The following is a 26,423-nucleotide window of genomic DNA, read 5'->3' on the forward strand; positions in this document are numbered from 1 at the left end:
TTTTGGTTATCTTATCAAAGAACCAGCTCTTGGTTCCATTGATTTTTTTCTATTGTTGGGTTGTTGCTTTTTAGACTCTATTTGTTCTGATCTTTATTATTTCCTTCTTTCTATCACTTTAGACTTTATTTTTATAGTTCCCTTAAGCATTAGATTATTCACTAGGTATTTTTCTTGTTTCTAGAAGAAGGCCTATATTGCTTCAAATTTCACCTAGAGGGCTGGTTTAGTAGGTCTGGGAGGGCTTGAAGATCTGCATTTCTAATAAATTCCCAGGAGAGGCTGATGCTGCTGATGTGGGGATCACACTCTGAGAACCACTACCCTAAGGCATGGTTGTATGAAACACTTTAAATTCTCTCCTATGCACCTAGAAATTAACTACCAACCTAGGGAGAATTGTGAAAATAGGTAAAAGAGGCCATGAAAGCTTCAGGACTCACTCTGTCTCTTTGGCTCCAAGACTTTGTTCAGGTGTCAACTCCTTAATGAGAGCTACCCCAATGACCCCACTTGTCATTGTAATCTGTCCCTATCTCCATCTTCCCAACTCCTCTTGCTTTGATCTCCTTTTCTCTCTCTCCCATAGCACTTAGGACCGAACATACTGTGATTTACTTGTTCATGGTTTACTGTTTCTCCCCCCTCCCCCCCAAATTAGACTGTAAAGTCTAAAATGCAGGGATTTTTGTTTTTTATTCCAAGGGCTGAACAGACTTTTTTTTTTTTTTTTTAATATAGTTTAGTTTCCTCAGCAGAATATAAACCCACTTAAAAAAATATACTAACTTAACTACACTTGTTCATAGGAAGAGAGCATAGTGGGAAAAACAGACTTTTCAGATCAGGAACACCTAGGTTCAGAAGTTAGCTTCACTATTTCCTGGCTGATTTGTACACAAGGTTCATGTCACATTTCTAGGGCTCAGTGTCTGTCTTTACTTTTAAACTTGTGATAACATTGATGATTGTTAGAATTAGACCAATGTATACAAAATATCTAGCGAAGTCTAGTCACTAAAGAAGTGCATATTGCATACCACTTCTCCTCTAGCTCACATTTCACTTAAAGTACAAACTACTTTAAAGCCAGTCTGTTAATTTTAGATAGAATCCTATCTAAAGGCACATTTTTTTAAAATAAAAATCTCCAAGGACTTTAGGCAGGACTCTATTCTTATACATTAAAACGTTTGCATAATCTTTCTATAACTGTTCCTTCAGATGAAAAGTCTTCCAACAATATTAAAAATAATGTGGAATAATGATAATATTTTGCTGATACTGAGAAAGTATTTCAAGTTCAATTCCCACAAAGTATTAAAATCTCCCCTGATCATGTTCAGCCATAAATGTGTTTCTGGACAACAGGCTACTTGAGTTTCCTAGTAGCCCTTCTAAATGGGACTAACAATAAACCTTACAAGTATTTTAGAGAAAGAAATAATTTTTATAAATGTGGATATCCTATCTACCTGCTTTAGCTATAAATGTCCTGCATGAGAAGGTAGCAACAATGACCACATTCACGACTATGATGAGATACATATATGGTAGTCATACATTTATGCTGCACATTCATACATGACCTGATATTGCTGAAATAGTCTTTATTTCTGAACATTCCAAAACAGCAGTGTACACAGTAACAAATATTAAGTCATATACCATAAGAAAAGCATTCATTAGTGCAAATGGGTTTTGTAAAAGGTCTATCAAAAAGATTTATTTGCTTTAAAATGCATTCATTTCCAGAAGCATTGTTAATAAAACATTACAGTTTCATCCTCTGTAATAAAGTATTGAAAATTGGTGGTGGTATAGTAGCAAACATTGCCGGTATTAAGTGCAATGAGCTTGTGATGCCTTTATAAATATGAAACCCATGTGTGACAATAAATTAACAATGAAAAAGACAAGACCATTTAACTTGCTGTCTGGCTACCTCCTTGCAATGCTTCAGATTACACAGTGCTCATTCAACACAAAATTATGTCTCTGAAATTGTTTGGTGGATTTTTGCTGATATATCCTCAGAGTTAAAAAAATAGTACCTTACCACAAAAATATTTTTATGGCACAAAATTTAAGTTGTTCCATAGTGGTTCACGTAGGTGTAAAAAGAAATAGGCACAAAAAATAAAATTCCTGTAAACTATAAAAAAGTAAATTTCAAAGGATACATTGATCGAACATATTTGTAAATATGTAATGTATTAAAACACAGAACATGTAATGGGAAGATGTTTAGAACACGTAAGTAAATTGAACAAGTTATTTTAAAAACTCATATGCAAAGAAAGAGTTAATGATACACCTCAATTCTCTCAAAAAGGTACGTAGCAGTTCTACAAAAACTTTCTAGATCTAAGTGTCGCAATACTGCAACCATGGATTTGAGAATGCTGCAGTATCTCAGGCAAATATTTAAGTGCAATAATTAGTCTCTGGTGATTGGTTCATTGAAAAACAATGCAGTAAGTATGTTAAGATGCAAAAGGGAAAGAATATCCTGACATCCACTGTTACCCAGCCAGCTAGGTAATACAACCCTCATTTCCACTTCTTCCCCAATTCTTCAAGGGCACATAAAACTGCGTCAGTAGCAACCATCTCTCCAGTTTCCGTCCCTCAGAGTGCTGAGTGAAGACAGAGGCTTTGGAGGCTGAAGGAAGCTATAAAGGTAAAAAAAAAAAAAAAAAAAAAAAAAAAAAAAAAAAAGGAAACAGAGTGTTAATAATCCTACGGGTCAATTAGCTTCCTTTCATCTGCTCTTCCAATAGTGACTACCTGTCAGCCCTTCCCCAAGTGAGCCTTGTGTTCCACACTGTGGAGCTTTGCAACATGCACATCTGCTAGGGACCCAGTGATCACCACTGTGCTACGTACTCTGTGTGGGCATGAGTGAAAACTGATCCATACCCTTAATGTATAAAACATACTTTAATCAGAAATAAAAAGGTAAACTCAATAGAAAAATGGCCCCAAAACAGTTACTTAATTGACTAAAACAGCAAATTAACAAAATTTTAAAAGTATGTTTTTATTGATTTTTAAAAAAATATATATTTTATTGACTTTTTACAGAGAAGAAGGAAGAGGGTTAGAGAGTTAGAAACATCAATCAGCTGTCTCTTGTACACTCCTCACTGGGGATGTGCCCACAACCAAGGTACATGCCCTTGACTGGAATCGAACCTGGGACCTTTCAATCTTCAGGTCGATGCTCTATCCACTGAGGCAAACCAGATGGGGCTTTTATGACTTTTTATAGAGGGAGAGGGAGAAAGAATCATAGATGGAGTACCTCCCATATGCACCCCAATCAGGGACCCACAATCTGGGAATCAAACCCAAGACCTTTTGGTGCATGAAATAACATTAAACCCAAGAGAGCCACATTGGCCAGAGCAAAACATGAAGAAATTTTAAACCTTATGGATAATCAAACATTTGCCTATTATGTAGATTGGCAAAGAATTCCCAGTGTTTTCCAGTTTTGGAAAACAGACCCTCACAAATAATCTGGTAGTGACATCCTTTCCAGGAGGTTAGGTTAGAGACAAACGGATGGTCCTATTTATCTAGACAGTATGTGTCAAATAACCTATGTACGTTCTACTCAGCCATAAGCACAACATAGCTCTGCACTTACTGGGGGAGAATATTTAACAAATATACACCAAAGTTATTTCTATCTGGGTAGTAGGATTCTAAATCAGCCTTTATTTTCTGTGTTTTTCAATAGTTTCTGAATTTGTTTCTGACCTGAGCACCTATTACTTCTAATCAGAAAATAAAAAAGCAAAACTATTTATACATACCAGTGCATAAAGAAAAATTACTTGTTTCCACATCCCTTTCAACCTCCTTCTTATATTCTTATAAGAGTTGTCTAGCCCTAACCAGTTTGGCTCAGTGGGTAGAGCTTCGGCCTGCAGACTCAAGGGTCCCAGGTTCAATTCCGGTGAAGGGCATGTACCTTGGTTGTGGGCACATCTCCAGTGGGGAATGTGCAGAGGCAGCTGATTTATGTTTTTCTCTCATCAATGTTTCTAGCTGTTTATCCCTTTCCCTTCCTCTCTGTAAAAAAATCAATAAAATAAAAAAATTTTAAAAAGAGTTGTCTACATTTACTGCCTCCATTGTTTCATTCCAAGCTCTCTTCAACCCACTTTTATAGAATTTAAAAAAAATATATATTTTATTGATTTTTTACAGAGAGGAAGAGAGAGGGATAGAGCGTTAGAAACATCGATGAGAGAATCATCGACCAGCTGCCTCTTGCACGCCCCCTACTGAGGATGTGCCCGCAACCAAGGTACATGCCCTTGACCGGAATCGAACCCCGGACCCTTCAGTCCGCAGGCCAACGCTCTATCTAGTGAGCCAAACCCGTTCGGCTATAGAATTTTTTTAACCGTAAAACATTCTAGGACAGTGGTTCTCAAACTTTCTAATGCCATGGCCCTTTAATACAGTTCCTCATGTTGTGGGTTCATGTTGTGGTTTCTATAGCAGCGGTTCTCAACCTGTGGGTCAAGACCCGCTAGCAGGTTGAGAACCGCTAGCAAGGGCAGCTAAGACCATCGGAAAACACAGATATTTACATTACAATTCATAACAGTAGCAAAATTACAGTTATGAAGTAGCAACAAAAATAATTTTATGGTAGGGGGTCACCACAACGTGAGGAATGTATTAAAGGGTCTCGGCATTAGAAAGTTTGAGCACCACTGATCTAGGATATCTAAGTTCAAGAAGGGTACCTCATGACTATGAGCTCATCTAAAATGTGTCCTGCAAGTAATCTAGAATTGTGGAGTGGGAACTTACACAAGCTAACAAAATCCACTAATTATCACTAAGATATTTTTTAAACCATGCATCTGATGGAAGGTATATATGTGCAAATGCATGTATGCCTTACACATTTGAGCTCATTTTGATATAAAAATGGATTCATAAAACATTTGCAATCCTTTTCTGTGCTGGACACAACCGCTTGGCATTAAGGACATATATTGTAGTAGTGAAGCAAAGATCAACTACTCCCTTTCAGGAAGCCTGCATTCTAGTGAGGAGAGTCAGACCACATTATAAACTAACTAGTGACCTGGTGCGCAAAATTCATGCACATTAAAAGGGGATTAATTAGAGGAAATAATTTAATATTGCTATTTGCCCTTTTTCTATTATAGAAATGTAAGAAAATTAGTAAAATGTATATATGAAAACCTTCCTTCTGTCAGAATCTGGGGCTCACTATGGAACCCAGAGTCAAGTCCCTGCCCACCCACACGCACCTCAAAATCGAGTGAGACCCAGATATGACTGGTCCCACACATTGGGCTAGACCCAGACCTAGCCAGAGCCAGTCCCACCCTTGTCAAGCCCTGCTGGGCAGGGGGTGCAGCCTCAGGTCCCCTGGCCCAGTGCTGGGGCAGGGGGCATGACATGAGGTCCCCTGTCAAGCCCTGCCAGGCAGGGGGTGCAGTCTGAGGTCCCCCAGCCTGGTGCCAAGGTGGGAAACGTGGCCTGAAGTTCCCTGTCAAGCTCCACCTGGTGGGGGAGTGGCCTGAGGTTCCCTAACCCCGTGGTTGGCAAACTGTGGTTCTTGAGCCACATGCAGCTCTTTGGCCCCTTGAGTGTGGCTCTTCCACAAAATACCACAGCCTGGGCGAGTCTATTTTGAAGAAGTGGCGTTAGAAGAAGTTTAAGTTTAAAAAATTTGGCTCTCAAAAGAAATTTCAATTGTACTGTTGATATTTGGCTCTGTTGACTAATGAGTTTGCCCATTACTGCCCTAGCCCAGTACCAGGACGGAAAGCACACCTTAAGATCCCCTGTCAAGTCCTACCTGGTGGGGGACACGGCTTGAGGTCCCCCCGGCCTGGCACTGGGGTGGGGGAACAGCCTGAGGTCTCCTAGTCCAACACCAGGACGGGAAGTGCACCTTAAGGTCCCCTGTCAAGTCTCATGGGGGTAGAGTGGGGGGCGGGGGAAGGGCCTAGCCTCAGGTCCCTGCTGATTGCTCCTTAAGGCTCCTTATGGGAACTTGGCCTCAGCTGTGGGTGCAGCAATTTTGTGACAGAATGATGGTCAATTAGCATATTTCCTCTTTATTAGATAGGATAAGTGGAATAAGAGAAGAAGGGAGAGGGAGGAGGCCCTGCAAATAACTTGGGGGAAGGAAAATGCCAAGAGTTCTGGAGGTAGAATTTTCCTGATAAATTAAAGCAAACAGGGCATCAGGTTGAAGTGTTGAGGGAGGAAGGAAGATGAGATCAGAGAGAGGAAGATCTGACCACACAGGGACACCCACACCTATTACTTCCCAGAGGAAGAGGGACACAAGTCAGGCCAAAGAGGTAGCCTGACTTCTGAGACTACGGAAAAGGCAAGGTGCCAGGAGCAGCTGCTAATTTAAAGCTGCAAACGAAGTAACATAGATCAGGGAACAAAGACTCTTACCTTCTGACAGGCTGTGCAATTTTGCTTCGAGGCAGGTTACTCCCATTTATTGCCAGTGAAGGTCTTGGAAGTGCACTGCGGCCCATTATCCCAGAAGTGGTAGCTTTGTTTGGTGTGGGGATTCCCGTGTTGGAATATAATTGTAAGCCATTGGATAAAGGCGTGTTACTGCTGCCTTGAACAGTTGGGCTCACGTAGGCTGTGGCTTTAAGAGGCTGTCGGACAGACACAGGGAAATGACCCACGCTGTGGATTCTGTGTTGAAGCTGTCCTGGTGAAGGAACTAGAAGAGAAAATGATGTTCATATGAGACAAAATTTATATCACTATCCAACTTAAGAAATGTTATATTTTTAAAAAGCCTATATTGTCTGAAAGATATGTGTATTTATAAAATGGAACTTTTAATATATGTCCATATAAAATGGAATTTTTAATATATTATATATAATTGTATTGCATTATACAATGTTGTCAATTGCCAGAAGAATCGGTTAGTACTGGAAAATTCAATTGTTGATTTTTTAGAGAAACATCGCTTTGTTGTTCCACTTATTTATCCATTCATTGGTTGATTCTTGTATGTGCCCTGACCAAAGATCAAGCCTGGAACTAAGCTACCCAGCTGGGGCTAGAAAACTCCTAATTCTTAATAAGAAAGTATTCTATTCTATCAATCAGCAACATTTTTGAGCACCTAACTGTATTATATTACTACTAGAGGCCTGGTGCACAAAATCTGTGCATGGGTAGGGTACCTAGGCCTGGCCGGTGATGGAGGCCAATCGGGACCTTCTGGCTGCTAGCCAGGGCCTCCCTTCCCCGGCTGTCAGCTGGGACCTCCCTTCCTTCCTCACTGCCCCCTGGTGGTCAGTGCATGTCACAGCGAGTGATATATCATAACTCCCATTCTCCTAGTCGAACTCCCAAGAGGACATTTTGCATATTAGCCTTTTACATATATAAATTAATATATTATTATATTCTAAGAATAACCTCCTTTTCTTTAACAATTTTGAGTTCTCACAGGAAAATTTCTTCCTTGCTTGAAAGACATTAGAATTTCTTGATAGTTACTTTGAGGATTTCATGAAAATACAAGGGACAATTTAGTTGTTATTATAGAAAGGAAGACAGAGGTGATGTCAGTAAGTATAAAGTTCAGCTTATTACAGATAGACTTTCTAAACAGTTTTCATCATGACATTTAAGGTTTGTGGGGAGAATAAATGAGTTACTCTACATGAAGCCTTACAAGGCACCTGGCATGTCGTAACCACTCAGCGAGTGCTAGCTATTATTAGCTTGATAAGGACAGCAAAATCTATAAAATGAAAAACCTCTCAGAGCAAGACTCTTAAAAGCTTCACTAATGTATTGGCCCAATAGTACATATCATTTCACATTAAGAAACTGAACTGTTTGGCAGAAATTTTTAAATTTTATAATTCTTTTCTCCAAGGGAAAACTGAAGCACAAACTTAACAGAAATCTATGCACCCAACTCAGCCTGTTGGCCAACTTCTCCAGCGTTTGCTGCCTCATACTTACATTCAGTTAATCAGGGACATACCCTATTTTCTAAAACATTTTAGCTGATTTTGAACTTTAGCATAGAATATACAATAAATATCTTTTTGAAATAAAAATAGGAGGAAGGCAAAAAGAAAATGTCTGTAAGTTTTATTTAATACTAGAGGCCCAGTGCATGAAATTCATGCATGGGGAGAGAAGGGGATCTCTCAGCCCGACCTGCACCCTCTTGAAATACAGGACCCCTCAGGGCATGTCCGACTGCCAGTTTAGGCCTGATCCCTCCTAAATTGGCAGTTGGACATCCCTCTTACAATCCAGGACTGCTGGCTCCTAGCTGCTCGCCTGCCTGCCTGCCTGCCTGCCTGCCTGATTGCCCCTAACCACTCTGCCTGCCTGTCTGATCGCCCCTAACCATTTGCTTGTCTGCCTGATTGCCCCTAACCACCTCTGCCTCGGCCCCTATGGCTTCGCCGGAAGGACATTCGAAATGAAGTCCGGAAGGTCGTTTAGCTGTCCAGTCTAATTAGCATATTATGCTTTTATTATTATAGATCTTTTGAAAATATTTTCTTAAATTAGTTTTTCTCAAGTATATAGTAAGTGAATTCTATATCCAGGAATGCTGATGTATGTGTATAGTAGTCAAATTCAACAAAAAATAAGGTCTATGTAAAATTCTGCTATAGTTTTATTCCCATCAAGTTTTTGGGACACAGTAATCTTTTGTTGGTTGACAAATCATCTCCAGGCCTCCAGGTTTGGGCATATCAATAAGACTACTGAGTCTGCTTCCCAGGGGTCAGACTTAATTCCAATGACCTATATAGACCACATGAGCAGGAATGGGAGTGTGGGCACCTAAAACCATCACATCCCCACAAAATTAAAAATATGAACACCAGACTGAACATTCATTACTCTGTTCCTTAATAAAACATAAAATGATAGACTGTATGATAAGATGAAATGAAGTAGACAAATAATAAAACTTCAATTGGGAGAGGGAAGCTGTGAGGTAGTGAAAAACAACACCAAAGTAACAGCTAGATATAATGGTATGCTTTCTTCAGAGTGAAGGTATCAAGTAGACAGAAAGAGACAGATCGATAAAGAAAACAGATTTTGGGTGATAAGTACATCATTTAGTATAAAATTAATCACCATTTAGTACTTCTGCTGCTATCCTTGGATATGAAGGATTACATATAATTTACTATGTACCGTATTTTTCGGACCATAAGAGGCACCGGACCATAAGACGCACCAGTTTTTAGAGAAGGGAAATGAAGAAAAAAAGATTCTGAAACAAATAGTGTCCTAAAATATTTTATGTGCATTAAAACCCAACATCACAATCATAAACACATGTAATCAACCCTGTAAAGTAAACAGCAGCATTTAGAACCATTTTAGAGCCGGGCAAGCACACAGAGACCACACAGAGCCGGGCAAGTAAAAAAACTTTTTTTTTACAGTATATGTGTAGGCTATATTTGGACCATAAGACGCAGGGACTTTTCCCCCCCACTTCTGGGGGGGAAAAAGTGCGTCTTATGGTCCAAAAAATACGGTAATTGGTATCATAGGCACTGATAAAAATACTACTTAATTTTAATGGTGGGGGGGGAAAGTTACAAGACAAGGAGAAAACTGTTTCTGAGAGGAAAAACAAATGGAAGAGTAAGGCATTTGCTTAACGGTGTTACGACTAACTAAAAATTACAAAAGTTAAGAATTGATATACTTACTACAAGACTGTATTCTTGAAAGCCCATTTCCAGCTCCGTGCAAGCTTGAGTCAAAGCTCTGACTATTTCTCACGGTGACTGGAGAACTCACATTGCTACTAACACCCGTTGTGCTTGGCATCCGAGCTAGATTAGGCATACTTCTTCGGAGCTTGTCTAGAAGAGAAAAAATTTTACCGAGTTAAAAATCACAAACGTAATGCCCACTAAATATTAGTTTTCATATAAATCATATTTTGTTAAAAAATAAAGTTATTATGTTCATTATGAGTTATAAAAAGCTAATGGAATTAACCTTCTGTATAGGAATACACACTCAACGTCTCCAGAAAGGTTGTACCAAATAGACTGCTAAAAGAACATGAGTTCTATAAAAAGTAGGGATTAGTCAAGCCCTGGATGGTTTGGCTCAGTGGATACAGTGTTGGCCTGCAGACTCCTGGAGCATCTGGGGTTCGATTCCAGTCACATGCTGAGGATGCTGACTTGATTCCCAGTGGGGAGTGTGCAGGAGGCAGCTGATCAATGATTCTCTCTCATCATTGATGTTTCTGTCTCCCCTTCTCTCTTCCTCTCTAAAATCAATTTTTAAAAAAGTTGGGATTATTCAATTATATATTTATTCACATACATTAATTGAATAAAACTGTATTAAAGTGAGGTTAGAAAATCTTATAGCCATTTAGCTTTAAAAACATACTAAAATTTTTTAAAAAATATATTTCACTGATTTTTTACGGAGAGGAAGGGAGAGGGATAGAGAGTTACAAACATCGATGAGAGAGAAACATCAACCAGCTGCCTCCTGCACACCCCTTACCAGGGATGTGTCCACAACCAAGGTACATGCCCTTGACCGGAATAGAACCAGGACCCCTCAGTCCGCAGGCTGACACTCTTATCCACTGAGCCAAACTGATTTTGGCAATACTAGAAAATGTTAATGAAAACCTAGAAGAGTGAAAACCAGCACTGGATCCTTTGCTAGCATATCAAAATAGAAATTACTAAAATAGAAACTTGAGATGTTCTGAGAAATCCACTGGTCACATCAACATGACCATATAGCTTTTAAAAAGTTTTAATTATCAGGAGTATGCCACCAAACCTTTGGAGGCTTTAAAAAGAACATGCTTCCATTTCTTTCTCCTTAGTATGTACAGCTATTACTACTTAGGGGGAGCAGAGTCAGGCACAGCTCTCAGTGTTGCTGAGAAGTTTCAAGACTGCAACTCTACAAGTTAGTTTTCTCTTTAATAATACCTCCTGCCCCCCCCCCAAAAAAAAAAAACACTAAAATACATATATCAGGTCACTTGAGCTTAGAAAAGAAAGGATACACTATATAATAAAAGCATAATGTGAAAATCGACTGAATGGTGGGCAGGGCCGGCAAGCAGGTGGCACCAGGCCAGCCAAGGCATGTGCCAGCGAGCAGAGGAAGGGAATGGTGATTGGAGGTGGGGGAGGGCTGTGTCCAGTGGGAGGGGGGAGAGGCAATGGGGAGGGCCAGCACCATCCCCGATCGGCCTGTCCTGTTGCCTCCTGCAGAGGGAGGCCAGACTGTGACTTAGGCCCGCTGCCCAGTAGGACATCCCCTAAGGACTCCCAGATTGTGAGAGGATGCAGGCTGGGCTGAGGGAATCTCCTTCTCCTGCCCCCCCAACCCCCCCACATGAATTTTTGTGCACGGGGCCTTTAGTTTTTAAATGCTAAGCCAAAACTCATTAAGAACAAAACTGGATTCATTTCTTTCTGCTTCACACAGGGCCTTTCCACATAACTTAGATCTGTTGATTGTATGCCCTCTCTGGAAAGTCACTTAATCCAGAAATCTGGAGAATCTCCTAAAATTTACCTCCCTTCTTCACCCTTGATTCCAAGTCCTCAAAAATCTGCCTCATAAATATTTAATGAATCTTCATTACTACCGTGTTTCCCTGAATACAAGACAACCTCCAAAAATAAGACCTAGCGCATGGAAAGATAAGACATCCCCTGAAAATAAGACCTAGCGCAACTTTGGGAGAAAAAATTAATATAAGACACTGTCTTATTTTTTGGGAAACAAGGTATTACCTGGTTTGGACCTCATCACCGTTTTTTTGTTGTTGTTGTTGTTTTTTAATCCTCACTGGAAGATATGGTTTTTGAACATATTAACGACTAGCATGAAAAAGTGAGTATCAATACAAGATTAAATTACTTTAACTAAGCAGCAGAGAGTTACAGGAAAATAATTATGTTTTTATTTAGAAAATGAGTTGAGTTTCATGTTTATTAATTTTCCAAGTCTTTACTATAAAAGTTTTGATATGTGTGTGTGTGTGTGTGTGTGTGTGTGTGTGTATACAGTTGTAAAGTAGTATCAAAAACATCTGTATGTTTTTCATCTAGACATACTACTTTTCATTTTGCCACATTTACTAGTAACTCTTCTCGATATATTATGTATATACTAGTGGCCTGGTGCACAAAATTCATGCATGGAGTGGGGTGGTCCTCAGCCTGGTCTGCACCCTCTCCAATCTGGGACCCCTCGAAGGATGTCCTACTGGTGATTTACAGGGATTGGGCCTAAACTGGCAGTCAGACATCCCTCTCACAATCCGGGACTACTGGCTCCTAACCGCTCACCTGCCTGCCTTCCTGATTGCCCCTAACCACTCTACCTGCTAGCCTGCTCACCCCCAATTGTCCCCCCCGCCTGCTGGCCTGCTTGCTACTAACTGCTCACCCTGCTGGCCTGCTCACCCCTACCTTCCCTTTCCACTGACCTGCTCACCACCAACTGCCCCCGTGCTGGCCTGCTCACTCCAAACTGCTCCCCTCCCCCCATGTTGTCCTGATCACCTCCAACTGACCCCCACTGATGGCCTGCTCACCCCCAACTGGCCTCCCTGCTGGTCTGCTTATCCCCAATGGCCCCTACGGTCCCATCCTGGCCTGATTACCCCCTGGCGACCAAGATCCCAGCCTCTCCTTTTTTTCTTTTTCTTTTTTTTTTCAGCATTTCCCTGAACAGAGGCCAGGGTTGGATGGAAGGAAGCAAGTATCTAGGATATATTTATCTTCTATAATTGAAACTTTGTAGCCTTGAGAGGAGGCCAGGGATGGCCAGGGCAGGCAGGAAGCTTGGCTTCCTAAATCACCAGGGGCAACCCAAGACTCCTGCTTGCTCTAGCTGTGGCCACTGCCATCTTTGTTGGGATTTATTTATCTTCTATAATTGAAACTTTGTAGCCTTGAGTGGAGGCCAGGGCCGGCCAAGGTGGGTGGGAAGCTTGGCTTCCTCCATTGCCGGGGCAACCCAAGCCTCCTGATTGCTCCAGTTCCATGGTGGCTGCTATCTTGGTTGGGTTAATTTGCATTCTAGCTCCTGATTGGCTGGTGCGTGTGGCTTGGCATACCAGAGTACTGGTTAATTTGCATGTTTCTTTTATTAGTGTAGATTGTTTGCTAGTGTTAAGCAACATAAAAGCTGCATACCTCCTGACACTTTAACACTAAATGTCCTCTTCTTTTCATATGACACTGTGGCTTTCATTAAGCACATAGTATACATTGTGTTCCTGATATGGCTTTAATAAATGAGTCACTATGACATTGTTTAGCTATCAATGTTTATTTTAAATTTGAAATCTGGAGGTACTCAGGTAATTTGAAATCTAGGTAAGACCTAATAAGAAAGTTCTATAGAATCACAATACTGTCATGACATGTAAAAAATTGATAATCTATACTAATAAAAGAGTAATATGCTAATTAGACCAGGAGACCTTCCGAAGACCTTCTGAAGATCCTTCTGGACAAAGTCGGGCTTGGCCAGCCTGCAAACCACCCACAAATAGTCCTCAGCTCCTCACTCATGCTGGCCACACCGCCCAGCAAAGGACCCTCACTCCAATTGGGATATAGCCAGCCTGCAAACTGCCCTAGGCCCCTCACCCAGGCTGGCCCTCAAGTGGACCCCCACCCTGATCTGGGACCCTCTTCAGGGCAGACCAGCCAGCCATCACCATGCACCAGGCCTCTATCTATACTAATAAAAGGAAAATCTATTAATTAGACCAGGAGACCTTCCAGAGGTCCTTCCAAAGCCATGGTGGCAGGGCCAATGCAGAAGTGGTTAGGGGTGATCAGGCCAGGAGGGGAGGGCAGTTGGGGGTGATCAGGCTGGTGGGGGGGGCAGTTGAGGATGAGCTAGCCGGCAGGCAGTGTGGTTAGGGGTGATCAAGCAGGCAGGCAGGCAAGCAGTTAGGAGTCAGTGGTCCCAGGTTGTGAGAGGGATGTCCCCCGAGGGGTCCCAGATTAGAGAGGGTGCAGGCTGGCCTGAGGAACATCCCGCCACCCTATGCACAAGTTTTGTGTACCAGGCACTAGTAGCTTATAATAATCCATACACAACAATTTCCAGGTCTCTCAAGAATGTCTTCCATAATCTTTTCTTCCTAAACCAGTGGTCAGCAAACTCATTAGTCAACAGAATGGCAAACTGAAGCTTGCAAGCCGAGTTGCCAACCACTGTCCTAAACCACACAATCCAATCAAGGCTCACACATTAGACTTGTTCCTTATGCCTGTTGGCTCTGTTAATACAGATGTATCAATCTTTAAAACCTATCTTTACTTACTTAAGTATCAAGTCAGTTTCACAAAGACTTAAATCTGAAATACTCTTAAAAATAAAGGATGTCAAGTGTAAATATTTAAAACATTACTCTTTTGGAATTAAGCTGTGATCTCCAAGTTGTCTGGTACCATCTGGAAATGAAGGTACCTTTTCCTGTCAAACAATGTGGAGTATATTAGTGGCCATGTTTACTTTTATTACTGACGGATGGGGACCATTTGCCTGCACACATCAAAGCCCAATAAAATATGAACAAGAGATGCAGCCAAGAAAATAAGAATTTGCACTGGCCGGGTAGCTCAGTTGGTTAGAGCATTGTCTCCATATGCCAAAGCTGCAGGTTCAATCCCTGGTAAGGAGACTTAGAAGAATCAACCGCTTCATATCTGGTATTGAGATCCCTCCTACTTTGATCTTCTTTCTCAGGATTGCTGCAGCTATTCAGGGTCATTTTTTTTATTCCAGATGAATTTTTGGAGAGTTAATTCTAGGTATGTGAAATATGCCATTGGTATTTCAAAGGGGATTGCATTGAATCTATAGATTGCTTTGGGTAGTATGGACATTTTAATGATGTTGATTCTACCAATCCAGGAACACGGTATGTTCTTCCATCTATTTATGTCTTCTTCTATCTCTTTTCTCAATGTCCTGTAGTTTTCCGAGTATAGGTCTTTTATCTCCTTAGTTAAGTTTATTCCTAGGTATCTTAATTTTTTTGGTGCAATGGTAAATAGGGTTTTTTAAATCTCTCTTTCTGTAAGTTCACTATTGGTGTATAAAAATGCCATAGATTTCTTGGCATTAAATTTGTATCCTGCTACATTGCTGAATTCATTGCTTAAATCTAATAATTTTTTATGGAGTCTTTAGGGTTTTCTATATACTGTATCATGTTATCTGCAAATATTAAAAAACTGTGGTACATCTATACAACGGAATACTATGCTGCTGTAAAAAAGAAGAAATTCTTACCATTTGCAATATCATGGATGGAACTGGAGAGCATTATGCTAAGTGAAATAAGCCAGTCAGAGAAAGATAAATATCACGTGATCTCATTTGTGGAATGTAATGAACAACATAAACTTATGAACAAAAGCAGATTTAGAGACAGAGAAGCATTGATCAGACCATCAAACCTCAGAGGGAAGGTAGGGAAGGGTGGGGGAAAAGAGGAGAGATCAACCCTTATGCATGCATGTAAACCTAACCAATGGACATAGACATCAGGGGGGTTAGGGCATGAATGGGGATGGGAAGGCAATGGGGGGATAAAGACACATATGTAATACCTTAATCCAGTGGTTGGCAAACTTTGGCTCATGAGCTGCAGTTTGCAGCTCTGTTGAATAATGAGTTTGCCAACCACTGGAATAGGGGCTTAATCACAAGGAACAACAATAGCCTGTAATTATTGGAATCTAGAGTCTAGGTCAGTTGTCGGCAAACTCATTAGTCAACAGATTGGCAAACTGCAGCTTGAGAGCCACAGTTTGCCAAACACTGCCTTAATCAATAATAATAATAAAATAAGAATCAGCCGAAGCCGGTTTGGCTCAGTGGTAGGGCATCAGTCTGCGGACTGAAAGGTCCCAGGTCCGATTCCAGTCAAGGGCATGTACATTGGTTGCGGGCACATCCCCGGTAGGGGGTGTGCAAGAGGCAGCTGGTCGATGTTTCTCTCTCATCAACGTTTCTAGCTCTCTATCTCCCTTCCTCTCTGTAAAAAAATCAATAAAAATATATTTAAAAATAAAAAATAAGAATCAACTGATGAATATGCAAATAAGTAAAACAAATCAATGTTTCTCTCTCTCTCTCTCTCTCTCTCTCTCTCTCTCCATCTCCCCCACTTCTCTTCCCTCCTCAAATCATTTTTTTAAAAAGAAGTAAGGTTATTTTAAGGAGATGGTGCCATGCCCGGAGTCACAGTAGCCTATACTCAAAGACCTGGCTCCCGATGGCTTTCAGGAAACAGGGAAAACTATTAGTCATGGTGACTAATGGAGTTTGGGTCATGGTTTCCACTGACTGGCTGGCACTAGGGTATGGATAGTTGATCATTGCAACTGGTCCTGATGTCAGCCATGGCACTGCTCCATCTGGTATCACAAGGATGCAGTCAGGGGGGAGGGGAGGGGGCAGATGGACATGTGGGAGCTAAAACAGAACTAGATGTTATCTCTAGTTTGACCAGAACTCTGTCCTTGTAGTCAACAGACCAGAGGCTTTGTTTCTAGGACTACTGGATGCTGAGGGCTTAACGACTAAGCGGGGGGGGGGGGGGGGGGGGGGGGGGGGCGGGCGCAAGTCTGGGCACTAGGTGAGGCCAGTTTGAGTCAAAAGGAAAAAAAAATCAAAATAAGGAGCAGATAAAATAAATAAATAAATAAAGGTTCTTGTGTGGTTATACTTTAATATTCAAGGAATCAAAAATAATGTTCTATCTTCACAAGAAACCAGCAATTTATCCTCAATGACTAAGATGCAGCAGGAAGCTGGAGGGACAGACCAAGGCAAGATTTCACATGAGTTTTCTCATAGGAAAGGAGCAGCAAGACTCGCCACTCTGCAATAGACTAAAGAACCAGATAAAGAAAAGATTCGATTACCACCAAACGGTCAATGGGGTCCAGGGAGATCCTCCAGCTAAGAATGATTATGTCAGCATGCTACCAATAACCCCTGCTACGTCCTACAAATTCTGCAAGATTTAGTCATGTTTCCTATCTGGTAAATTACTCTAAAAAGGCATATTTCATTCTATGATCCCTAGAAATATTCCAACAACCTTTAAGAGCCATCTCTTTTGAACCTAGACCATGTAGGTGCTTATAGAAGCAATAAATGTAAGTAACACATTTCTGGCTTATTTTTTTATTATTTTTTTAATGCATCAGTGATTTAACAATTATTTTCTCCTATCTATTTTATTTTGGTATTTTAGAAAAATATTGGATGGGTGAGTTTCAAAGTTACCATTCTCATTTCACAATTGTGTTCCAATAATAGTCCCTGGTAACTCAGGAAGGTTCTGATACTGGATCCCATCTTCCTTTGTAGGAAACCATGCAGCTACCACAGCCGGACGCGGAGCTGTGATATGGCTCCACTTTCCTAGCAGGAGTCACACAGCACAGGTTCGGGGAAACCTAATCCTGCTCATAATGGGGTTTAACGTAAGTCAAAACCCCTTTTCCCAGGTGAGACAATGATCCTATTTGGCAGTACTAATCAAGATACAGAGCCAGCATCTGCTTGACAACTAGGATATGATGTTCACAGACACTTGACAAAAAAAAAAAAAAAAAAATCTTCAGAGAAACAATGCCAGGTGCCCTCCCCCTCAACTGTGAAATAAGGCTATGACTTTCATTAAGCATATGGCATATACTGCCTTTCTGATATTATGAGCTTTTATAAACTAGCCACTATGACACTCTTTAGCTGCCACTGTTTTCTTTTAAATCTGAAGGTACAAAAACAGCGAAATTAGGACTAATATTTTCCAATTATCTCTTAATTAGCATTAATGACACAAGTACACAGAAAAAAAAGGTAAGAAGTAAAAACATGGTAACAGATGACCACAAATATAATTTGTATTCGGCTTTGCAATATTATAAAATTACCTGATCAAGCACTTCTGGCTTCAACTTTGAGAAATGGTGCTTTATAATTAAATGCTATACCTGTATAAATATGGTTTGTTTCTCCATAGTACATGGACCTGCATGTGAGTGATCATTAGTACAAAAAACATGCCAGGATTAGAACATTACAGTTGTTCTCCCTATAATTTATTGAAAGTCAAGGAGTGTAACTCCTGAGAGTGGAGAAGGAAGACACATGAAGAGGCAGACAGAAAACCACCCAAGAGAATGACAACTATTCCAACCCACCTTGTTGACATTAGGGCTAATCGGCTTCCATTCCCAGGCCAGAGATCAGCCTCCATTTTCCTACTGCTACACTAGATCCCAATTCTAGATGTCAGGATCGGAGGGAAAGACATATCCAAACTTCCCCGTAACATGAAGGTGACAAGCAACAGCCTTTCCAAGCATCATCGTGCACTAACCATCCACCCCTCTGTGCTAGGAACAGGCAGGAGGAGGCTGGAGGTTGTGGAAAAGGTGAGGAAAGGTAACTCAGTGCCTCGGGCTCCATGGAGATCCACTACGAGCTCCTCAACTGGCACAACCCTGCCCATCCCACAGCTGAACTGGCAACAGCAAAAAGATGCTTCTATTTATGGCCCATTCTGTGCCAGCTACATTGCGGTGGTGTTCTTGAAGCCCTAGGTCTATAAACCTGGGACATGTAATCGGAAGCCGGTCAATTACAGATTCGAATTTAGAACAAACTGATAAGGTCTTGATAATGTACTTAATAAAGCTGGGAAATGTTTACATCGACTTTAAGACCATTTCTTCAGCCCAGCACAAACCAAAAGGGCATCATAACCTACCTCCGTTGGTCCTATTTGGTTGCTGATCTGGAGTTTGGGCTTGAGGTGAGTAACACTGTTGCTGCTGGTAACTATTGGAAGGGAAATACTGGGAACTGGGGCTCCTCCTACATTCCCGAATGCTGGAGAAAGTCTGTGAATGGGGGATTCCTCTTTGGAAAGGTGAGCATCTTGGAAGACGGGGCTGAGGTGGTGGCAAATGGTCAAATTCTTCCTCATCCTCTAAACTCAATCGGTCATATTCTTGGTCACTACATGTCCCTTTCTTTCCTGAACTCAACGACACACTGGAACTGTGTCTTGACACGGATGCTGACGTGGAAGCATAATCTTGCCTGAGACCTAAAAGAATAATAAGAAATAGTATTATCATTGGAGATACTTCAATCTAGCAAAAATTAAGTTCAAATATTAGAGGAAATTTTGTGCCAAATGATTCAGAGACCCATTATCTTGTTCTTAGTTTATTAAAATACTAGAGGCCCAATGCATGAAATTTGTGCACAGGGATGAGGGAATCCCTTAGTCCGGCCTGAGCCCTCTTGCAATCCAAGACCCCCTAGGGAGAAGTCTGACTGCTGGTTTAGGCCTGACTGGATAGGAGCCAGGGATCTTGCAATCCAGGATCCCTGGCTCCTATATGCCTGCCTGCTAGCTCCTTACCACTTGGCATTCTGCTCCTTAGTGCTGCCACGGAGGCGGGAGAGGCTCCTGCCACCAGCACTGCACTCACCAGCTGTGAGCCCAACTTCTGGCTGAGTGGTGCTCTAACTGTGGGAGCGCACTGACCACCAGGGGGCAGCTCCTGCATTGAGCATCTGCCCCCTGAAGGTCAGTGTGCATCATAGTGACCAGTCATTCTCATCATTCTGCCATTAACAGTCACTGGGCTTTTATTATATAGATTAGACTATTCTGTTTTGGAAAAAGATTGCCACAATTCAGTGAAAATTAAATACAGTACCTACTGCTATAATTTATCAATCAATGCCTGTCAATTTCCCCAAATGATCCTTTCTGAACTCCAGAGATACTTAGAAAGGCTGCTTGGGAAATAGTATTTCATCATCCTTATAAACTGTTTGCTATGAGTTAGGCAATTAATCAAATCTCTGCCCAAACAGGAACTCCTCCTGCTCCCCACCCCAACTCTCAAATCAGCAAAACCTGTGGTATTTTCTAACAAGGTCGCCTCTCATTCGTACTTTTTCAAAGCATAGTGACATTCAATATCACAATGGTTTGGGGTCATCCTAAATGATAGCTATCTAAAAATAGTTAACTTTCTTAACTTCTAAAAACTGACATCTAAATTTTTTAGCCATATAGACAAAGAAAGAGTTAGTATTAGTTTACTGTTACTAAATAATGACCAAAAAAATCACTTTTCCCTCAAAATGTACTTTATTAAATCCGGCATAAGCATTATCATGTTTCCCATAGTAGCCTTCACTGATTCTGAAACCAGGAAACTGTTACACTTAAATGATAGTTGGCTGTTTCTACTTATGTTGACCTGAAAAGGTAACTGCAAAACAAGCCTAGCCAGGTTCTGTGATCTACATTGTACTGTGCCTTTTTCTGCCATAAATATCCTCGAAGTGTTCACTCCCAGATTATTTATTGTAACTTTATTGCAGAATCAGGGATAAATTGTCCCATTCCCAATGATCTCCTCTTCCATATTATTTATTCTGAAAAGTATACCAAATGCATTTAACTGATTTTTTTATTGATAACTATAGACTCACATGAAGTTCTATAGAAATAAGACAGGGTTCTCTTGCCACTTTGTCCAGTTCTCTCAATGGTAACATTTTGCAAAATTATAGAATAACATGATAACCAGAACACTGGCAGTGACACAAACCCATCTTCGGTGTTTCTGGTTCTACTCATGCATGCTTATAAGTGTTGGTATTAAGTTTTCTACAATTACCACCTGTAGGATCAAGTGCCTACCACCAGTGTCAAAATACTGAACAAACTGTTCCAAAATCCCCCAGAAACCCCTTGTGTTGCCCTTTTATAACTACATCCACCTTCCTCCTGAGATCCTACACCATACCCCTAACCTGAGTGACCACTAAACTGCTCACTTCTAAGATTTTGTCATTCTAAAATGTTATATAAATGGAACTGTTATACAGTATACAACCTCTTGGAATGATCATTTTTTCCACTGAGTGTAATTCCCTGGAGATTGACCCATGGTGGTGCATGAATCGATGGTTCATTCATTTTTATTGGTGAGTAGTGCTCCAGGACATGCAGGTACCACTGTCTGATTAACCATCCCCCTACTGAGACGTCTGAGTTCATTCCAGGTGTTGGCTTTTACAAACAGCTCCTGCGAATGTTCTGTACAGGTTTCTGTGTGAACACAAATTCCCACTGCTCTGTGGTAAATGCCCAGAGTGAAACATGCTGGGCCTTGTGGAAATCATGGTTTGGTTCTAAAGAAGCTGTCAAACTGTTTCCACAGTGGCCATCCCAGCAATGGTCTTTGTGTCAGTGCATTTTGGTCAGAACATGTCCTAACACCTTATGATGCTCATGAGAATGTGAGAAGCATGAACTGCTCCATTTACAAAGTAGGACAGTATGAGAGAAAGGACCTAAGTGTTTGCCCGCTACCTGGGAAGCAATACCTGAAAACTCCCCATGCCCTCACAGTTCAAGGAGAAGCCCCTAGTTTAAAATGTGTTCTGGTCTAAAAAAAAACACACGTACTTTCTTCTTGCAGACGAGCCATGATCTGCACGTCAGTGAGGTCCTGCAGCTTGTACCCCATGGAGATGGAGTCGTCCTCCAGTTCTGAAGTGCTCAGCTCGCTGTCTATGGACGACTGGGGGCTGAGAGGGGAGCCCCTGGAGGTGAAACCTAAAAACAAAGGATGTAGGTTTATCATTTAGACTAAAGAACTGATATCTATTCATGCTTTATAATTCACGTTATCAACAATCGCCAGTTTCTGCCCTGTTTACATGTCACCCAAAAGCGACCAGGAAGAGAGATTTCCTGTTGTGTGTGTTTTTTTATTATCACAGTAAGAAAGGAAATCATCAATGCTAAAATCTGAATCCCATTAGATAAGCATAAATCTGAATGCATTGTATAAGTACATATCCATGTTCACTTTAATTAATAATCAGATATGCTTGACTCGGTAGTAATTATTCTGTATTTTAAAATTAACAGTTAACCCAGTCCATTTTTTAAACAGTTACAAACAATAGTGTTACAAGTAAGAAAAAATATCACATATAAAAAGCACACATCCATACACAGAAACATCTACGAAACCTGTGAAATTGAGTGTAGAGCAGTCAGGAGACTGGTAGTCACTCCTGAGAGTGAAAAAGCAATGGCTCGAGACAAGAGAACAGGAAGATAGGACCCAAAGGGAGGAAGCTGCAGGAATGCAATCTTCATCTCATAAAGAGCAACTATGTCTATTTTCTATGTAGCTCTGGCTGCATAAAAAGCTACAATAAAAAGCTAAAAAAAATTTAAAAGAACAAGATATAAATCCTTATATTCTTGAATCTTAATAAAAAGTACTGAATTGTTTGACATTTCATTTGAAAAGCACACTAGGCACTTGGAAACACATTAACTATATCCATATACTGTTGACAATGAGGGCAGACCGACTGCTGACCACACACAACGGAGAGCAGATTAATGGTGTTAAAGTACAAATTAACGTTAGCCTTTTTCATATCCAAAGAAAGTGTGCAACAAAACTTTTCATGTGATAAGATTACCCTCAAGCTTTCCAACGAAAGATGGGATATTTAAGCTGAGTTTATTATAGTAACTAAGAACAAGAAAGCAAGCAGCTAGTCGAGAAGTTGAAGGATTACCTGTTCTTTCAGGTGTTAGTATTGCTTTATTTGAGGATTTAGAGAAGCTGGGAGTATTAATGCCATTGCTATAAGGGCTGAGTCTTGCAACAGGACTATAAGGAAAAGCCAGGGAGACATTTGAAGAGAAGAGACTCCGCCATCGGCTGGCTGTCACAGAAGCAGAAAAAAATACAGCAGCAGTTAGCAATACAAAGCAGAATGTGGCTTGTCAGAGGAAGGAAGGGAAGAGGTTAAAAAAAAAATAAAAATGAAAAGACAAAAGAGCAACTTTTTATTAGAATAAGTTAACTGACTTCTATTTATCTAAGGGAGAATACCTTTAAATAAAAAGCAATTTGTGAATGAGGGTCACATTTATACCTCCTTTGAGAAGAAGTAAATCAGCCTCACCTTCGTAAAGCCAACATGCCCACATAACAAGAAAAATGTGTTTTGAAAAACTCAAAGATACTTACCATCTTTACAAACTGTAGGAAATGTTCTTAATATTAACCATACACAGTCTTATGTTCTTCCTAAAGTTAATTTGTCAACCCATTTAATATCAGAAAATGTTACATTTTTTATAAAAACTTATTAAACTATGGAAGAAACTTGAAGTGACTCTTGTGTTTCTAAATGGCCTTCATCCATATAAGACTTACGCAAAAGTGATACAAAAATCACAGAAGGGTACATATGGCAAAATTTAATGACTGCTAGTTTTCATGGCAAGTATGGAGACTAATTGGTAATCTATTGGATTTTTCCTTTTTATAAAAAAATTCCCCATATTTCCATATTGAACATATACTATTCCTATATCTAAAGGTAGAATTATACACATCATTAATACTACAAAATAGGGACAAAAAGGATTTTATCTGCAATGGTTAGATTATCTAATGCTTACATTATCTCACCTGGCTAGTTAGTGTGTTTCCCTCCACCAAAATCACCAAGCCCTTGTGATTTCTAAGTGCTTGGGATCATGAAACATACCCCAAACTGTACAAATTTGAATAAGTCACATGAAACATCACTTCTTCTCCCTTCAAGGAATACAAATGACTGCACTAGTCAAAATCCAATTTCCTAAAAAGCAACCATTTAGACATGTACACAAGCAGGATGAGAAAAGTAAATTAAAAAATATAAATTTGGTTAAACTTCACCTTTAGGCAATGAAGAGGTTTATATTTGCTGGAAATTTGACAAAACTTGAAAAACATATAAAAAAGAACTGCTCTGAAATGTGTTCCCCAAATCACTTTTAATAAGCAATGCTAATGAGTAAATAGCAAGTATTTAAAAATGGGAAGGAGGGTGGAAAGATAGAAACCACGGGAGTTAGTTTGTCAAGAAAATAATCAGCTCCAAAATTGGGGTCTTTGCAATTAAGACCCTTGCAAAACATCACCCAGGTTATATTTTAAAAGAGAGAAATGTTTCCTTTTATTTCAGCAGTTCAGCAAGCACTGTTGAGATTTAAATACCATCCTTTTACAACAACTACCTTTTCCTCACGTAGGTGAAAGAACTAGGCAAGCAAGCGTCTACATTCACTGTGATTATGCTTTCAGAATTCGTTAAGTTTCATGGAGGGGACACTACCTGAAGCCTCGTTCCTAACTGACACCAATCATGTCACGTATCCAACACGTAATTAACGGTGCTTAAGCGGCCCTTCTTAAGCTGAGCCAGAGCAGAGATATGCAGAGTGGGCACTCTCAGCTCCTTACCTTCTGGGTATGTAAATGTGATTCCAAAATACACTGAAAAATAGGGGTTAATATGCAACACACACTTGGTAGCTGTTCTCACAGCTTCAATCTCCATTACTCGAAGTTTCTCATTAAAAATTCCATGTGGAAAGAAATCAATCGTTCTTTGTGACTGCTAACTTGCTGAACAGATAATGTTATTTTATACCAGTCTGGTCACTCGCCAAGCAAATTACAGTGACCGTGTGTTGTCACCCACAGATGCAGACAACATCGCATCCCAAGAAAACAGCATTCATCGCTCTGCACAGTGACCACTGTGACCAGCCTCCCAGCACAATGGCGCAGTGATTGTGACTATGATGACAGCAAGAGCCCAACCAACCACACAATTAGCATCTATTGCAAGAGTGAACGCTGTGCATTGTCCTTTGGCGTGGAGGCTTTTAAGAAGAGGGAGGAGCATTATTGTGGAGGCAAGCTAAGAAAGCAACCATGCTACATTAGTGCCCAAGGTTGCGGTGGAGGAGTAGAGAAGGAAGTGGAAACTGGCACATCCTACTTATTCTTCTCTGGGTAGCTGAAGAACTGTAACAGGAAGCATCTTTATGGAAAATAAAACAAAAAGAACTTTTCATAGGGCAATTTTGTTTTCCAATAAGTTTTTTATATAAGAACATTAAAATTTTTGAGAGGTCCAATGATGATCAAAATTATCCTAAGAAAGATTTTACTAAAGGAGAGAATGGGTGATAAACTTCTGAACAGCAGGATTTTCCTATCCTCCTACACCAAAGATCTAGCTATGGGTAAAGGGCTTCTCATACTTGGAGGGGGCATGACTATGTATTTTTCATTTACTTGAAACCCCTGGAACAGAGTTGGGCCCAAACATAAGGATATAAATTTCATATCACTCTTGGCAAGGCTTTCTTTCCCAAATGCCCGAGGTTAAACTGCCTCTCAGAACACTGCTTTCTCTACGGTTGCACTGTAACTTCCTGAAGACTCTCGCCACCTCTCACCAGGTTACTGCAACCTGCTCCTCAATGAAGTCTCTGCCACAGCACTGCCCTCACCAAGACTGTCTGAACATCACTACCAAAGCTGTGCTGGCCATATATTATTTTTTAATTCTTAATCTTTACTGAAGTATTACAGATGTCCCCCTTTCCCTCCCTCATTGCCCCATCCATCCGGCTCCCTTCCCACCCCAGGCCTACGCCACATTACTGTCTGTGGCCATGGGTTATGCAGATAAGTTCTTTGGTTAATCTCTTCCGGCCCTCCCTCCTCCTTTCCCTCTGAGATTTGTCAGTCTCATTCATGCTTCCATGTCTCTGGATTTATTTTGTTCATTATTTTATTTTGTTCATTAGATCCCACATAAAAGTGAGATCATATGTGATTCTTGTCTTCCTCTGCCTGGCTTATTTCACTTAGCATTAATACTCTCCTGGTCCACCCTGCTGTCTCAAAGGGTAAGAGATCCTTCTTTTGTACAGCTGCCTAGTATTCTATTGTATAAATGTACATATCTTTTGTATCCACTCACCTACTGAGGGGCACTTGGATTCTTTCCAGATCTCCACTATTGTAAATAACACTGCTATGAACATAGGGGTGCGTATATTCTTTCAGACCATTGTTTCGTTTTCTATTCTTTTAACTCTTACTTTCTTCCATTAAGTACTACAGTGGCTTTTCATCAAACACAAGATGTGGAAGGTACTGCAGATCATCTCACTGGCACTCTAATCTACTGCCATGTATTCCATGTCCACTTTTACAGTGTTTCTGAAACTTCCTTATTAAGAATTATACTCATAGAGGCATAACCTGTGGACACAGACAATAGAGTAGTGAAGGCCTGAGGTGGGAAGGAGGGGCAGGCTAGAAAAGGTCAATGGCAGGAAAAGGGGACATACGCAATACTTTCAACAATAAATATTTAAAATAAATTCAAAAGATGTAAAAAATATA

At 40.5% G+C, this 26,423-nt stretch overlaps 1 protein-coding gene across 2 annotated transcripts in view; it reads right to left on the bottom strand.

Moving 5' to 3' along the window:
* Positions 1–1,591: 1,591 nt before the first annotated feature.
* The window catches only part of SLAIN1 (SLAIN motif family member 1), a 58,725-nt gene continuing 33,893 nt past the window's right edge, over positions 1,592–26,423 (bottom strand). The window contains exons 3-8 of one of the 2 annotated variants that reach the window (XM_084877122.1): positions 22,735–22,884; positions 21,599–21,748; positions 18,866–19,207; positions 9,759–9,914; positions 6,475–6,757; positions 1,592–2,675 (exon numbers count right to left, since the gene is read on the bottom strand). In XM_084877122.1, the coding sequence (XP_084733248.1) occupies positions 2,600–2,675; positions 6,475–6,757; positions 9,759–9,914; positions 18,866–19,207; positions 21,599–21,748; positions 22,735–22,884 (1,157 nt within the window). In that variant the 3' untranslated portion in view covers positions 1,592–2,599. The remainder of the gene's footprint in view (positions 2,676–6,474; positions 6,758–9,758; positions 9,915–18,865; positions 19,208–21,598; positions 21,749–22,734; positions 22,885–26,423) is intronic. The other variant, XM_084877123.1, reaches the window with a different exon arrangement.

This window comes from Pipistrellus hanaki, assembly GCF_964339955.1.
Source record: "Pipistrellus hanaki genome assembly, chromosome: 3".
Classification (NCBI taxonomy): Eukaryota; Metazoa; Chordata; class Mammalia; order Chiroptera; family Vespertilionidae; genus Pipistrellus; species Pipistrellus hanaki.